The sequence below is a fragment of the Labrus bergylta genome, chromosome 22, assembly GCF_963930695.1.
Source record: "Labrus bergylta chromosome 22, fLabBer1.1, whole genome shotgun sequence".
In the NCBI taxonomy this organism is placed as follows: domain Eukaryota; kingdom Metazoa; phylum Chordata; class Actinopteri; order Labriformes; family Labridae; genus Labrus; species Labrus bergylta.
Window position 1 is genome coordinate 9,022,758 of NC_089216.1, and position 13,850 is coordinate 9,036,607.

Below are 13,850 nucleotides of genomic sequence, written 5' to 3' on the forward strand. Positions count from 1 at the left end.
GTCAAAATGTTTTCAGGGCATTAATGGGCATCTACAAGTGTAGCATCAAACCCATATTCTTATTTATATAGTTAATATATGTTAACTACTAGGCCTATATGTCAGTTAATATAGTTAAGCTGAATTTAAAACGCTGGGGAGTGTAATCATTTTTTTTGAATATTTTAAATCAGCAAAATATAGAAATACAATGAGTACGTTCATGTTAACTAGTGTGACACCGTGATTGATGTAATTACATGCAGGCACACCTTAGTATTTGCCCTGCAGCAAAGTCACGGGCGCCTGAATACAGAGAGGTCTGTCATCATCATAATTGTGTATTTATAAAATGCCTATTATGTTTGGTGAGTCTTTATTGCAAGTTTTTTTCTGCTCGGTGACGAGTGGTTAGGGTGTGCTGTGCAAAGGCTTTAGTCCTCCCAGCAGGTTCAAATCTAACCTGTGGCTCCTTTCCTGCATGTCATTACCCACTCCCTCTGTCCCTAATGTTTTACTCTAGAAACTGTCCTGTCACTCCAATAAAGTCATAACAAAAGCCCCAAAAATAAACTTCAAGAAAGTTATTTTCTGCTTTTTCAAGAAAGATTCCCTTTCTTAGTCTTTAACACCAAGTATTGACTTTGTTATTCATGCCCTATGTATCTTTGAACTGAAGTTTCCATGTCAATCCATACCTCTATTTTGTGAAATCTTAAACGTTGAGTCTGCATGAAATGAATTAACCTGCTTGTGTAAATGCCAAATACAAATTATTCACAGTGATTGCCACCTTGAAATTTCTATTTACTCTGTGGTTACCAAGATAAACAAGAGTTACTGTACGTAATGGAAACGTGAACCCTGTCAGCTCTTCTAATTGTCTTTTTGCTTTAACGTATTTGCTCTTTGGGAGTTGACAGGTGTGGTCAGTGTCGACACCTACGGAAGTGAGTCATCACTGCCAAACGTGCTAAAGTCAACGTTAGGATTGTCAATATGTTTGAAAAGAAGAAAAGGCCTTCATTAACCTTGATTTATGCACACAATGTCTATACTCAGACGTTTTTTTAATAAGTGGACATAAAGAGAACAAAAATGTTGCTTGGAATTCAACTTTCCCCACATGTAAAAGAAAGGAACAAAGTTGTCAATATTGAGGCCACACAGTTTAATGTTAATGGAATTGTGATTTGGAGCTGGAGTATTACAAATCCAAGTCTTTCATAGAAAATCTATTTTGTTAACAGCAAAAAGATTATTAAAAAAATGTATGCATTTTGCAGATAAAATGTCAGTACATCATTTTTTAAGCAGCTGTTTTAGCAGGTCGGTGTGGAGTTAGTTGTTTTATGTACTGTGAGGTATTGAAATAGTGTGGATTATTGGGACACAAGATGACATTATGTAAAAAAGAAGAGGGAAAAATAGGTTAAACTGCACAGGTTCTGTGGTTACTGTAGCCTATATCTCCTAAAAAATATACTCTTACTGCTCCCATGGAGGGGCTTATAATTAAAGGTCTTATAGAGTTTTCACATCAAATATTGTTTCCTGCGCTGGATTGCCTCCACTTTCTGGTCTAGACTGTTTTTTGAATCATTCTGTGTGATTCATTAATGAACAAGAGCCTTCAGTCAGGCTTTATTTTCGTGGGGATCAGCAAGTCAGAGCGTCTTGGGACCACTTGTGCTTTCTGGACGTTCCCCCATTATGACTGCTATGCACAAAGTATTTCATTACACATGAAAAATATGGGGGGGGGGGGACACACACACACACTCTTAAGGAAATTTCAAAAGCAATATGTCTGTTAGCCAAGTGTCCATGTTATATAGGCCTACATAAAAAAATATGGTATCCAAAAGTTCAAAAGTAAAGCTTATATAGCTTGTTGTAATATTCTATAGCATCTATGTGTCTGTGTGTGTTAATTTACTTTTACTTATATCACAGAAGAATAACAGTGGGATTGAAAAATTCTGAATGTTTCTGGAGGGTTTCTTCACTGTAAGTTTTTCTCCTTGGATGTGTGTCCCTCTCTTAATTAGGCCAATAGGATTCCTTGTCAGCGCCCACAGGGGCCCAACCCCTGAACACACCTACTACACCGTAACTGTTGATAGTCATCCACTGACTCTGACCGACTGCTCAAGGAGTAGGCGGCGGAAAGCAGACTTCCACCCTCAGCCTACTTTTCTTCTGCTGACGCCTGATACGAACACACATGTGTCTGGGACAACGGCCGAGGCAGAGCTGGATATGGGAGTTCATAGGTTACACACCTTAACAGGTAGGCGTTAGGATGAAGAAATAGGGCACAGCCTGTCAGGAAAGACCGGGCTTATATTTGCTATTTAAAAACCCACTATATTTCGTTTTTGTGATCCATGCGTCTTTACGCACAAACGCGTTGGAGTTACGTAGGTTGTCTTCAGTCGCTTTACGTATTAACATGTCCGTATATTAAGCAATTTGTTTAAATCTTTGAACATATTGTACATGTTTGTTTTCATCCAAGAAATCCATAATTAAAGTGAGGATGGACCTGTAATAATTGACTGTAACATCCAAACTCTCTGGAACTATGGGTCCAGGAAGGAAGGCAAGATGTTGGCATAGCTGTTGAGTTAAATGCCCTGCTATGCCATCAAATTGCCATCTTTCTCTCCCCTTTGCAGCAGGAAAAATCAGGAACGATCTGAAGTCCCCCATGGAAAATGTATTGTCTTGTACTCATTTTGGATATTTCATTTTACTTTGCGTAAATTAGCGTCGTTTTAAAATATAATGAATTATGTGATGAACTCTCTGCCGGATTAAAGGGTCAGAAGCATCTGCATTTTATTCTAAAGAAAGAGGAATGTGTTTGCTACACTTTCTATGGTTTGTTTCACAGCTACCAGCTACAAGTTTACAAAGTCATAGTGTAAGAAACGCAACAAATGCATGTTTTACTCTGTGAGTCTTTTCAAGTTTGTCTCAATGTTTACGTCAGTGTACAGTTATTTCTGATGATGTGATCCTGTTAGCTGTAAAGCTGTTTTGTTTGTTTGAAAGATCGACGTAGAGCTTTCCCCTTGCAATGCAAAACAGAAACAGTAAATTTACATCTGATACGTTATCTGTAAATCAATTTGAACATTGTAAATGAGGTTTTCTCTTAACTTATTGTTTGTAAACTGTTTCTTTATCATGTAATGTTTATTATGACGTGTGCTGCTGCCCTCTTGGCCAGGTCACCCTTGTGAAAGAGATCTTGATGTCAATGGGTTAAATTACCTGGTTAAATAAAAGAAATGTAAAATACCTTTTGATATACTTATATATTTATTTTATTTATTTATTTTTTGTCCCAAATATTATATCAATTTCAGCTAAATTGCCTGGCCAAATGTTTTCATGTGTAATGAGTGGTATACCAGTAAAATTGTACGATGTGTTTCTATAAGTATAATATAATTATATATAATAAGGCAACATGACAATTTATGGAGACTGAGATGTCATTCCATTTGTTCCAGTAAGAATAAAAAATAAATAAATAAAAGTTTGTGGCCTTCTTTTCACCTTTACACTTTTCACAGTTAATTATTTTTTCTTATTATTATTATTATTATTTATGAATGTAGCTTGAGACATTTGATACATGTAGCAAATATAAAGCAATAAATAAATGTACCTGCATGTTCAATCATAATATTTTCTCCATATTGAACAATTTACATTTTTCTTCTTCAAAATTTGCACGTAATTTGCACCTACGTAAATTATCAATCCAGATATATGACAGGCTTGTCAATTTAAAAAACAAAGTCTCACTTTAAAAAACAAAATCTCACTTTAAAAAACAATCGTCGTGCATCATTTTCTCTTTATTTTTTATGCTTTTGTAACTAATTTGTGGTGATACTTGTGTACTTATATATGAGTTAATTTTTAGTGTTGGACTTTTACTTTTCCACAGTTTGCAACATTGATTTGGTTGTTTTGCTATACTTTGACCAAATTTAGAATTTTTATAGGTCTATTTCCACATATAAAGCTGGATTATACTATACTACACCACTCGCTATGGTTAAATAATGTTGCAGATAATTTAAATAAATGTTATAAAAAATAAATGATTCATTATTTTGAGTTCAAATGTTTAGTCTATGTGTGTTTATTATTTGCATTATCAAATTGATAAAAAAAAAATATATATTTTTTTTTTAAGAAGCCTATGAGCTAGTGTGTACAGTTACATTCAGGGCTTCCTCCAAAATAATGCTTTATAAATTAGATATTTATTTTACGTATTTGTTTAGTCATTTGCTTCTGGTGAAAATTCCCTATAAAAAATATAAATTCATGTACTATTAAAGATGTATTTTCTTATTGTAAAAATATGATAGAAGGTCGTCTTATTTAATGTAGTAAAATTGTAAATAATTCAGTCTTTAAATAAAATAAAAAAAGTCGGCACTGTGAAGTGACCGATATTTGAAAACGCAACGCGGTCACGTGATCGTTCTCGTGGGTCATGTGACCTCGTGACGTTTTTGTCGAGTGAATCAGCTTCCACGCTGCCTCCTCTTCCTGACTGTTTTCACGCCTGTTGACAGGTTGGAAACGGCCTGACGATTCAAAAGCAGGTTTGACTCCCTGAGGAAAGCGTTAGGTAAGAAGCTATAACAACTGTCACCTCTGAAAGCAGCCGAGTTGAAGCTGTGAGGTCCTGTTCACCTGGTGTAAACATTAGCTTAGCTTTAGCAGAGCTGCTGGCACTCATGCTGCAAAGGAAAATGACTTGAGGGGCAAAGTGTTTGATAAGGTGTCGTCACTAGTTTGCTCTCTTATAGGCTTTGCTGCTAAACTGAATTTAAAATAGATGTAAGTAGGACACCAAACAGAAACCTTGTTGTCAAGGTGAGAGTGTGAAATATGTAAAGATGCATGTCTGTATTCATCCAGGCTTCACTGAAATCAAACTACTCTTCAGTGTCCTTCACTAAAAGCTGTAAGTCGTGGGAAAGCGACTTGCAAAAATCACTGTAAAAAAATGTTTTGTTGTTTAACCTACTGAAAAGTTTTATAAAAGTTTGTTCCTGTTATGTCAGGACAATCAAAATCAAAAGTTTTGAACAACACAAACTGAATAACCTGTTGTGATCTGATTTCTTAATTCAGTTTTTAAGACAGATTTCAAGATTTGATTTAAAAATGCTCTCAGATTTTTCTTTCTTTCTTGGCAGTTTTTTGTTTTCCACAGTTACATTCTCTGACGTGTGAGCTGATTTTCAACGTAATGAAGCTGTTTGTTTGACAGAGATGAACAGTGAAAATTTCGGCCTGAGCGAGAAGCTCGTGTCATCCTCCTACATCCGACAGGGGAGCCAGGCGCGCCGAAGCCACGAGCAGCTCATCAGACACCTCCTGGAGCAGGTAATGTTGAGAGGGGAGTGGGGGAGGGGGAACTGCCTTCATTTGTGTGCTCGCTGCAGATTCATACGTTTCTTCTTATATCGTGTGTGTCGCAGGGAAAGTGTCCAGAGGAGGGATGGAGCGAGAGCACCGTAGAGCTCTTTCTGAGTGAGCTGGCTGTGATGGACAGCAATAACTTCCTCGGAAACTGTGGTGTCGGAGAGCGGGAAGGCAGAGTGGCATCCAGCCTCGTGGCGAGACGGCATTACAGGTTTGACTATATCTTTATCGTCTCAAGATCGAGTTACGCTGCACAATGTTGCGTCCCATTGAAGGATCATGGTCGTTGATTCGTGCTTTTATTGACAGGTTTTATAATTTGGAGTGCAATTTATCGATACTGGACTCGATAAGAAATGATGTATTTGATCACAAAAGCTCCTGAACCGTTGACTCATGTAACAGAATATCTTAACTCAGAGTCGTCTTACTAGTTTTTGAGTGAACATAATCAACAGAGCTGATAACAATGAGGTGGTTTATTGGCCCCTGTTGTGACATTCAGCTGTTTTGCGTAGGTTGATCCATGGCATCGGTCGATCGGGTGACATTGCTGCTATTCAGCCCAAAGCTGCAGGATCCAGTCTGCTTAACAAGCTCACCAACTCAGTGGTGTTGGACATCTTAAAGCTCTCAGGTGTGTATGTGATACCCTTACAACGTATTCGATCGCTGCAGGGTTAAACATGTGGCACCGCTTAACCAAGATGTTCTGCGCATTTCAATTATGAGCGTATTGACTTGTATCCCGACTCTTCAGTACCTAGAAATGGACGAAGCTCCAAAAATCACGATCCCAAACTTCACGTGTTAAAATCAGCGGAGTGTCCCTTTTTAATTTAGGTTTTTTTTTTTTTTTTTTGGTTGTTACTGTGAATTGATGAAATACAAACCTTCTCTGTTTCTTTCATACGACAGGCGTCCGCAGCGTGGCGAGCTGCTTCGTGGTTCCCATGGCGACAGGGATGAGCTTGACTCTGTGCTTTCTGACCCTCCGTCACCGCAGACCCAAGGCTCGCTACATCATCTGGCCTCGCATCGACCAGAAGTCCTGTTTCAAAGCCATGATCACAGCAGGTGATGATGACACCCAAATCTGACGTCCACTCACTTTCACCTTCTCACAGGTTTTTTTTTACCAAAAACACCAAATCACACAGAAACGTTCTTACTGAATGGTCGTTGTTGGACTCATCACCTTGCATTGTCTTTTTGATTTTCCGATCTGACTCTGATTCAGGCTTTGAGCCCGTGGTGGTGGAGAACCTTCTTGAGGGCGATGAGTTGCGGACGGACTTGGAAGCGGTTGAGCGACAAATCACGGAGCTCGGTGCCGAGAACATCCTATGTGTTCACTCGACAACGTCCTGCTTTGCCCCTCGGGTCCCCGACAGGCAAGAAACAAACAATCCCTCTGTCACCCTCTTATGATCCAAGCAGAGGATTTAGAAATGCATGTATTGAGTAATGTGAAGTGTGTGGTTAATCATTATCTTGTCGTGCAGGCTCGAGGAGCTGGCCTCTATGTGTGCCAAATATGACATTCCACATATAGTAAACAATGCGTACGGAGTGCAGTCATCCAAATGCATGCACCTCATACAACAGGTAGGCTCCACTCTTCCTTTAAACATGAGTCCTGTGTATTTTTCTGATGCTTGCCCTCACTTGTACACGTGTGACGGCACGTGTCAGGTCTGGAAAATAAAATGTATGCTATAAAAGCATCTTTTTTTTTTTTTAAACACTTTGCATATGAAAGATAGTGTCCTTATATTTGTCTTTGTGTCATCAGGGAGCTCGTGTGGGGAGAATCGATGCCTTTGTTCAGAGCTTGGACAAGAACTTCATGGTTCCAGTAGGTGGCGCTATAATAGCAGGTTTTGATGAGTCCTTCATACAGGAGATAAGCAAGATGTACCCAGGTGAGTAATACCAACACTTTATCTGAGCTACTTCATGTATTTATTTTCTCTAGATGAGTTGCACTTCACAGTTTGAAGTTATAAGAATGTTGGGAACCCAGTGATGTCATAAATAATCAGACATGTTGACGACAATGAAGTGTTGAAAAAAAACAAAAAACAATACTGGCTTCTTTTTTTTAAAGTGTGTTTGTTATTCTTTTCTCCTTGAATTCATGGCCAGTTTTTTTTTTTTTTTTTTTAAATGGAGACAGTTGTTTTGTTTTTGCAGTACTTCAGCGCTCAATGATATTGATTGAAATCTACCCGTGGTCACTCTACAGACTTTTTAAAATACTCTTTGAGGTGACAAATTACAAACCCCGTTTCTAAACAAGTAGCGACACGGTGTGTAAAGAAAAACCGAATATGAACCCTAGGTTTAAATCTGACCTGTGGCTCCTTTCCCACATGTCATTCCTCACCCCCTCCATCCCTGATTTCTGACTCTATCCATCCTCCTATCTCTAAAATAAAGGCTGAAAAAGCCCAAAAATAAACCTTTAAAAAAAAAAAAAAAAAAGCACAAAGATAACATATGGAATTTCTAACTTTCTGAGTACTAAATTTCTGCCCATTTCTAATTTGATGACGGCAACACATTTCAAAGGAGCTTGGACATAAAGATAAACAAATTTAACATTTCTTGTACTTAGAAAGAAAAAGCCAACTCTCTGAATATGCATCAACATTTCATTTTGTTTTAACACAAATTAACCTTAAATAATTCATTAAACATGAAGTCCAAAACAGGGAAAATATGTGAAGAATAATTCCACCAATGTCATGATTTTCAGTTTGTATTTCATAATAAACACGTGAGTCATATCACATGGTATACATAATGCAATCTGTTACAATAACACACCATAAATCTTAACCCTCACACAAACCACAACCAAGTCAGGGCTCAGCACTTCTAGAGTGTCTTAAAATGAAAACAGACAAACAATAAAATGTATCATTAAGATAAATAATTGATTAATCAAGGAGCATGACCATAACTCATGATCCAGTGTACTGCACCTTTATCCACACTTCCAGCTAGTACCTGAGTATTTTAAGCCAAGTCTGGAAAGTCTACTGAGGGTCTAATAAAATCAGTGCAGAGTTTTAAATTGAATAATCCTCACCCTCAGGTCCCCTTGACATTGCATGGAAGTTGCCAACAATCTTAACCCACTCCTGTTCATCATATAAAACCACCAAATCTCATTCCCAGGAAAGTCTGAGGGCTGTGACATCTCTTCCTCCTCCTTATTCCATCAGCCTCCTGTTATATTTAGCTGCTTTATGCTTTCACTTTCATTTTTCTTTTTTTAAATAGCATCAATAGGCTTAACACACAGCAGACTCTGTCTTGTTTCTATATCTGCCCAGCAAAGTCACCTCTTGGCCCCTCTTTTTCCAGGTCGAGCATCCGCCTCACCTTCCCTCGACGTCCTCATTACCCTTCTCAGTCTGGGAGCCAACGGCTACAAAAAACTCCTGTCAGTAAGAAAGGTGAGAGCACACATTACATCATCATAAAGCTTTATATGTAAAGCATAACTTGCATATAAAAACACTGCAGCAGTATCAGCCTGAGTTTGTTTTCTATGCATGCTGTGTCAACATATTTCCCCTGAAGCCCAAAAAAAAACAAAAAAACAGCTTACATAAGTCCTATTGAATTGCAGTGCGTCACATGCCATGACCGTGTGTATGTGTGTGTGTGTACACCTCTTTGTATACCTGCTGTCTGACTGAGAAACGAGCGATGTGGAGGGAGGATTATGCTATAGCGAGATACGATTGATCCTGAAGTTTTTCAGAAAGCCTCCCGAGGCGGCTCTCTGCTTTTAAAGCCGAGCTCACAATGCAGCAGTTCCCCTTTTCAAATGGTAGGCACTGCAGCATTCTCACACCTCAGAGCTGCTGTGGCATAAATGTACTGTAAATGTGCAGGTAGAAATCTGTTTCTGGTGATGCTCAGAACTTGGAAAAGATGCAGAAATAAATGAATCTTCCTTTAAGTTTTTTGTTTTTTTTTAGAAAGGAGATGAATAAAATGTTCTTTTTGGGTGTTCCCTACTTCTAAAATCCATTTAGAATACATTACTTCATCAAGAATGATCCCTAACTCAACTGGGCAATAGAATACAATGCCACAAATTAGCGTAAAACTAACTCTAAAGCAGAAACATACATCTAGTTTATTCTTCTAGCTTCTCACTTGTCCAAACACCATCGCTGCTTATTGATTTCTTCATGTCCAAACTATGCATAATTCATGCAAAAGACCCATTTTCCATATTGTCTGCAGAACTGAGTGATTTCCACGGATGCCCCTGGGGTCCAAAGCTTTAAATAATTCAGAAATTTCATCCGTGAGGATTGGTTTACAGGCATATATCGAGAGAGAGAGAGAGAGAACCGGCAGATTATGTGTGTGTTTTTTTTTTTTTCTTGCACACACTCTTATTGTCTGCAGAGTCGTAGCCGTGCACCCCTTCCACCACTTGCGCCTGTCCTCTCCAAGGATGGAGAAGTCACCCATTGTTGTTAGAGAACAAGGGCCACTTGGAGACATTATTGTGAGGCTGTTTGTGTCTGACTCATGACAGAAAAACAAAAACAAATTTTCCTTTCATGATGTTTTTCAAATTTGGAAAGTATGAGTCAGCAGACACTCTCCGACTGTTGCAGAGAAAAGCTCCTGTAGTGTGCAGTGCTTCTCTTGGGAGTAAACAGCAACAAAAAAAAAACAAAACAATGGGATTTGTAGTTTTTTTTCTCCTTTCCCACCTGGTCTTGGCTCATAACATTTGCGTCCACGCCGTGCTTTGATGTACTGACTGCTTTAAGACTCTGCACTAAACACACTTAGTCAGCATTTTTTTTAAACACGTGGAAGATTAAATCTCAAGACGAAAGCATGTCTTCCTCCTCTCCTGCTTCTCTAATTGATCCCTGAGGTGGATGAGTTAAGATCCTTGCCGGAGATAGATGGGAAGTGGACACTTTTCTTATGCTTAAGCACGGGGGGAAACACAATCGGAGTGGAGAAGGGGGATGGGAGCGGTCTGCTTGCAGAGAGATTTGCTTGATAAGCAATAAAAAAAAATAAGGCTGCTGCTTCTGCTGCTAAAATAAGACCGTGGCAGAGTCTGAAAGGAGAATTGTGTTTCTATTTATAGCTCTATCGTATGGCCCCCGCTGCCTCTAGTGCTGTCTCTTCATGCCTCCTCTCTGTGTCTGAATGCCCTGCAGGAGATTTATTTGTTGCTGGCTCAGGAGCTGAAGAGTCTGGCCATAGCACATGGGGAGAGATTGCTTCACACCCCACATAACCCCATTTCACTGGGTAAGCTCAAAGCACAGGTCCGAAGACTGTGGATTTGTGTGTGTTTTGAGGAGTTTAAAGAACAATTCTGAAGTGATAACAGCACATTTTACGTTGTTTTTTTTTTTTTTAAATAAAAAGCGAATTTTGTTTGTTTGTGTCCTGGGTTTCGGCCTCTCTCTCCTCCAGCCATGTCTCTGGATGGACTCCAGGCCGAGAGCGACAAGGCAGTGACTCAGCTGGGCTCCATGCTGTTCACCCGGCAAGTGTCAGGAGCAAGGTATGAACATTTGAAGAAAAGAAAAAAAACAGAAGCATGTGGAGGTGTATGTGAGTCACCATGTTAGGAAGTGTAAAAAAAAACCAAAAAAAACAATGGGTTTGTTTTTGTCCTTGAGAAGTGAAAGGATGAGCTGTGTGTTGGCAAACAAACCAGCCAGAGGAAAGAAAGGAGGGGCGGAAGCAATCAGCCAGATGGATCTGCTGAATATGGCGGAGCGGGAACTACTTAAGTTGATTAGACCGGCCATCCTTTTAGGGGCGTCTCCTAATTTATCTGGATGTTTCCATTAGGAACCCCATGCTGTGTCTGCTTGGACCGCACAGCTTTGACCTCCAGGGGCTCACTTCACTTGGTCAAGCTTAATCTTCATTGTCCCCCCCCCCCCCCCCCCCCCCTCCTTCTAACAACCCCAAATGTTGAGAATTTGTTAGACATCATAACTCCTTATTTACTTGAAAAGAACACTGAGACAATAGATCCAAGTTCATTATTTTTAGAACTTGCCCAGTGTGCAGTAGCTGGAAAAACACAGAATTCGAAGTCCTGCTGTGCTTTTGTTTGACTCTTTTTCCTTTTAATGGTTTTTGTCCAAACACCTGTTTAAATATTAAAATATCCCAAATGAATGATTTATTCGGGTCATTCTTTTGCGCCTGTTTTGTTCAGATTTGAATGCACTAATGGCTCAGTCGCATTGAAAAGAAGCAGAGATTGGGTCCACTCCACTCCCACTTTATTTCTCTTTTTGGTTTTCAGCAAGTGAACATGTTTCAATGTTCAACATTCAAACTTCACTCTGATCATTTATACCCCTCCCTTAAGCTCTGTTTACTTCTAAGATGAAAGCTTCAGCGACACATTCATCTTAATAACAGCACATGTTTAATAAAGTGTTTGCATTGCTAACCCGAGCGGCCATTTTTCCACATCATCAGAGACTTACTGTCATATCAAGCAGAGCCGATTAACTGAGATCTTCATTGAATTAAAATGCATTCCTCTTATCATAATGCTTTCTCGTAGTAGCCAGTAATTGATTTCACAATGAAGTGAGTCTAAACTGTCCTGACAGAGATGAAATATCACATGCATGTTTTTACATTTGAGCAGTTTCTTTCTTCTTTTCAATCTGCATCTCTAGAAACATGGAAGGTTTGGCTGTATGATGAGTTTGTAACAGATTTCAAACGTCAGACTTCAAATAGACAACAACCAACCAACCGAGATGTTTGAACACAAACAACGCACTTACGTTATTACTTATTATAGATTCAATCTGTAAATCAATGTTAGATTTTTAGAAGTTCATTTTTAAAAAGCACAAATCAAAGTATTAACAGTGAAGTGCACATGCGGCATGTTTGGGTAGCTGAAGAAAGATCAATCCTGAACAGCTCAAGAGCAAAAATGTCCACTACTTTTGGAGTAAATGCTCTCCTGTGTATTACGCCCATGTTTCCAGGGTTATACCGCTGGACAAGGAGCAGACCATAAGCGGCCACACGTTCCGCGGCTTCATGTCGCACTCTGAGGCGTACCCCTGTCCTTACCTCAACGCCGCCTCGGCTGTGGGAATCGCTCGGGAGGACGTGACGCTGTGCATCAAAAGGCTCGACAAGTGCCTGAAGACCCTGAAGAAAGAGGGAAACGCTGCACAAAGTAGTCCCCAGGTTCTTCTATCTGGACATGAGGACACTAGCCAGGGAGTAACTGAGCAAAAATAAAAAATCTGACAGTCAAAGAAGACCAAATCATTTCTGAAGGTGAGCTTGTATGAAGAATATTAAAGGACACGAGCTTTGTACAAATATGACCTTAAGAGAATCTGAATGTTCACCACTGATTTGCAAGTAACGCCAACGTGTCTGCAAAGACGATTTGATTGTTGTCTGTATATGTTGAACATTTCTTCCTTTGTTTTGGGATTTTGACTTCAAATAGATTATGGGTCTACAATCAACACCAGCCTTTACTTTCTTTGTGTCATTTCTTCTTAACTAAAGCCTCCATAGTGCCATTATGGGCTGAAATATTCTATAAATTAGCCAGCTGGACTCATGTTTGGGGAATACATTAGCATTCCTACTCATCGATTTATAGAGGAATATAGCTGTGTAATGTAAGATGTTGTGCCATGTCTTTTGCACTGTGTTGTAATGTGATAGGAATGACGCCGAGCCATTCACTCCCATTTGAACTCACTCTATCGGACATTTACTTTCAGGCTCTGAAACGCAAGGCAAGGAGGAAGGGATCAATGAAGCACACTAAACATAGATCGCTCCTGTGTTTGGTAAAGGAAAAGCACAGTGCAAGGAACATTAACAATTTAAGAGATGTGTAATCAAGTGTTGTGCTTTGTTTTACTTTTTCCACATTACATGTACTCTGGATTCAGTCAGAGCTTCACCGGGGAATAGTCTTTAACTTCACAGGACTCCTCCTCCTTTGCACATTCCAGAGGTTTGCTTACATCTGTTATATCCCTCAGTCATTAGGAAGCAGGGCAGCGCGTACCCTGAGGCACAAAAATAGACTCCAACTAAAGCCTCACTCACTGATGACTAATCTATATTTCAATAACTGCATGCTCAGTCCAAGTTCTTCCTGTTTCCTCTCTCTTTTTTTTATCTGCTGCAAATGCTAGAGATTGACTTCTCGTTCAGAGTTTTGGGCATGTGAAGAAGAAGATGATGCTGCTGCATGTTCTGGAGTTCAATCACTTGTGTGGGATTCAGATTCAGAACTTGAAGTGCCAGCTGTCGTCTTGGTCTATGCTTCATCTGAGCTGTCCCCAGGTGTGCATGCATTTTAGACAGTCAGCACATGTACG

The 13,850-nt window shown here is 39.4% G+C and overlaps 1 protein-coding gene across 2 annotated transcripts; it reads left to right on the forward strand.

The window, feature by feature from the left end:
- Positions 1 to 4,506: 4,506 nt before the first annotated feature.
- On the forward strand, positions 4,507 to 12,977 carry sepsecs (Sep (O-phosphoserine) tRNA:Sec (selenocysteine) tRNA synthase). 2 transcript variants are annotated; one of them, XM_020630426.3, is made up of 12 exons: positions 4,507 to 4,642; positions 5,291 to 5,406; positions 5,502 to 5,656; positions 5,964 to 6,082; positions 6,364 to 6,522; positions 6,686 to 6,839; positions 6,951 to 7,053; positions 7,241 to 7,370; positions 8,821 to 8,912; positions 10,662 to 10,755; positions 10,924 to 11,014; positions 12,480 to 12,977. In XM_020630426.3, the coding sequence occupies exons 2-12, from the start codon at positions 5,293 to 5,295 to the stop codon at positions 12,739 to 12,741; spliced, it is 1,473 nt and encodes a 490-aa protein (XP_020486082.2). In that variant the 5' UTR covers positions 4,507 to 4,642; positions 5,291 to 5,292; the 3' UTR covers positions 12,742 to 12,977. The 2 variants fall into 2 exon arrangements, with proteins under 2 accessions (XP_020486082.2, XP_020486083.2); XM_020630427.3 differs by having other exon boundaries at positions 4,518 to 4,642; positions 5,234 to 5,406.
- The last annotated feature ends 873 nt before the right edge of the window (positions 12,978 to 13,850 follow it).

What these genes read in the sequence shown, in the direction of transcription:
- sepsecs (XM_020630426.3), top strand. Translation starts at nt 5,293, where the DNA reads ATGAACAGTGAAAATTTCGGCCTGAGCGAGAAGCTCGTGTCATCCTCC. An exon ending in AACTCCTGTCAGTAAGAAAG is followed by an intron (nt 8,913 to 10,661) that starts GTGAGAGCACAC and finishes AATGCCCTGCAG; the next exon opens with GAGATTTATTTGTTGCTGGC. An exon ending in CGGCAAGTGTCAGGAGCAAG is followed by an intron (nt 11,015 to 12,479) that starts GTATGAACATTT and finishes CCATGTTTCCAG; the next exon opens with GGTTATACCGCTGGACAAGG.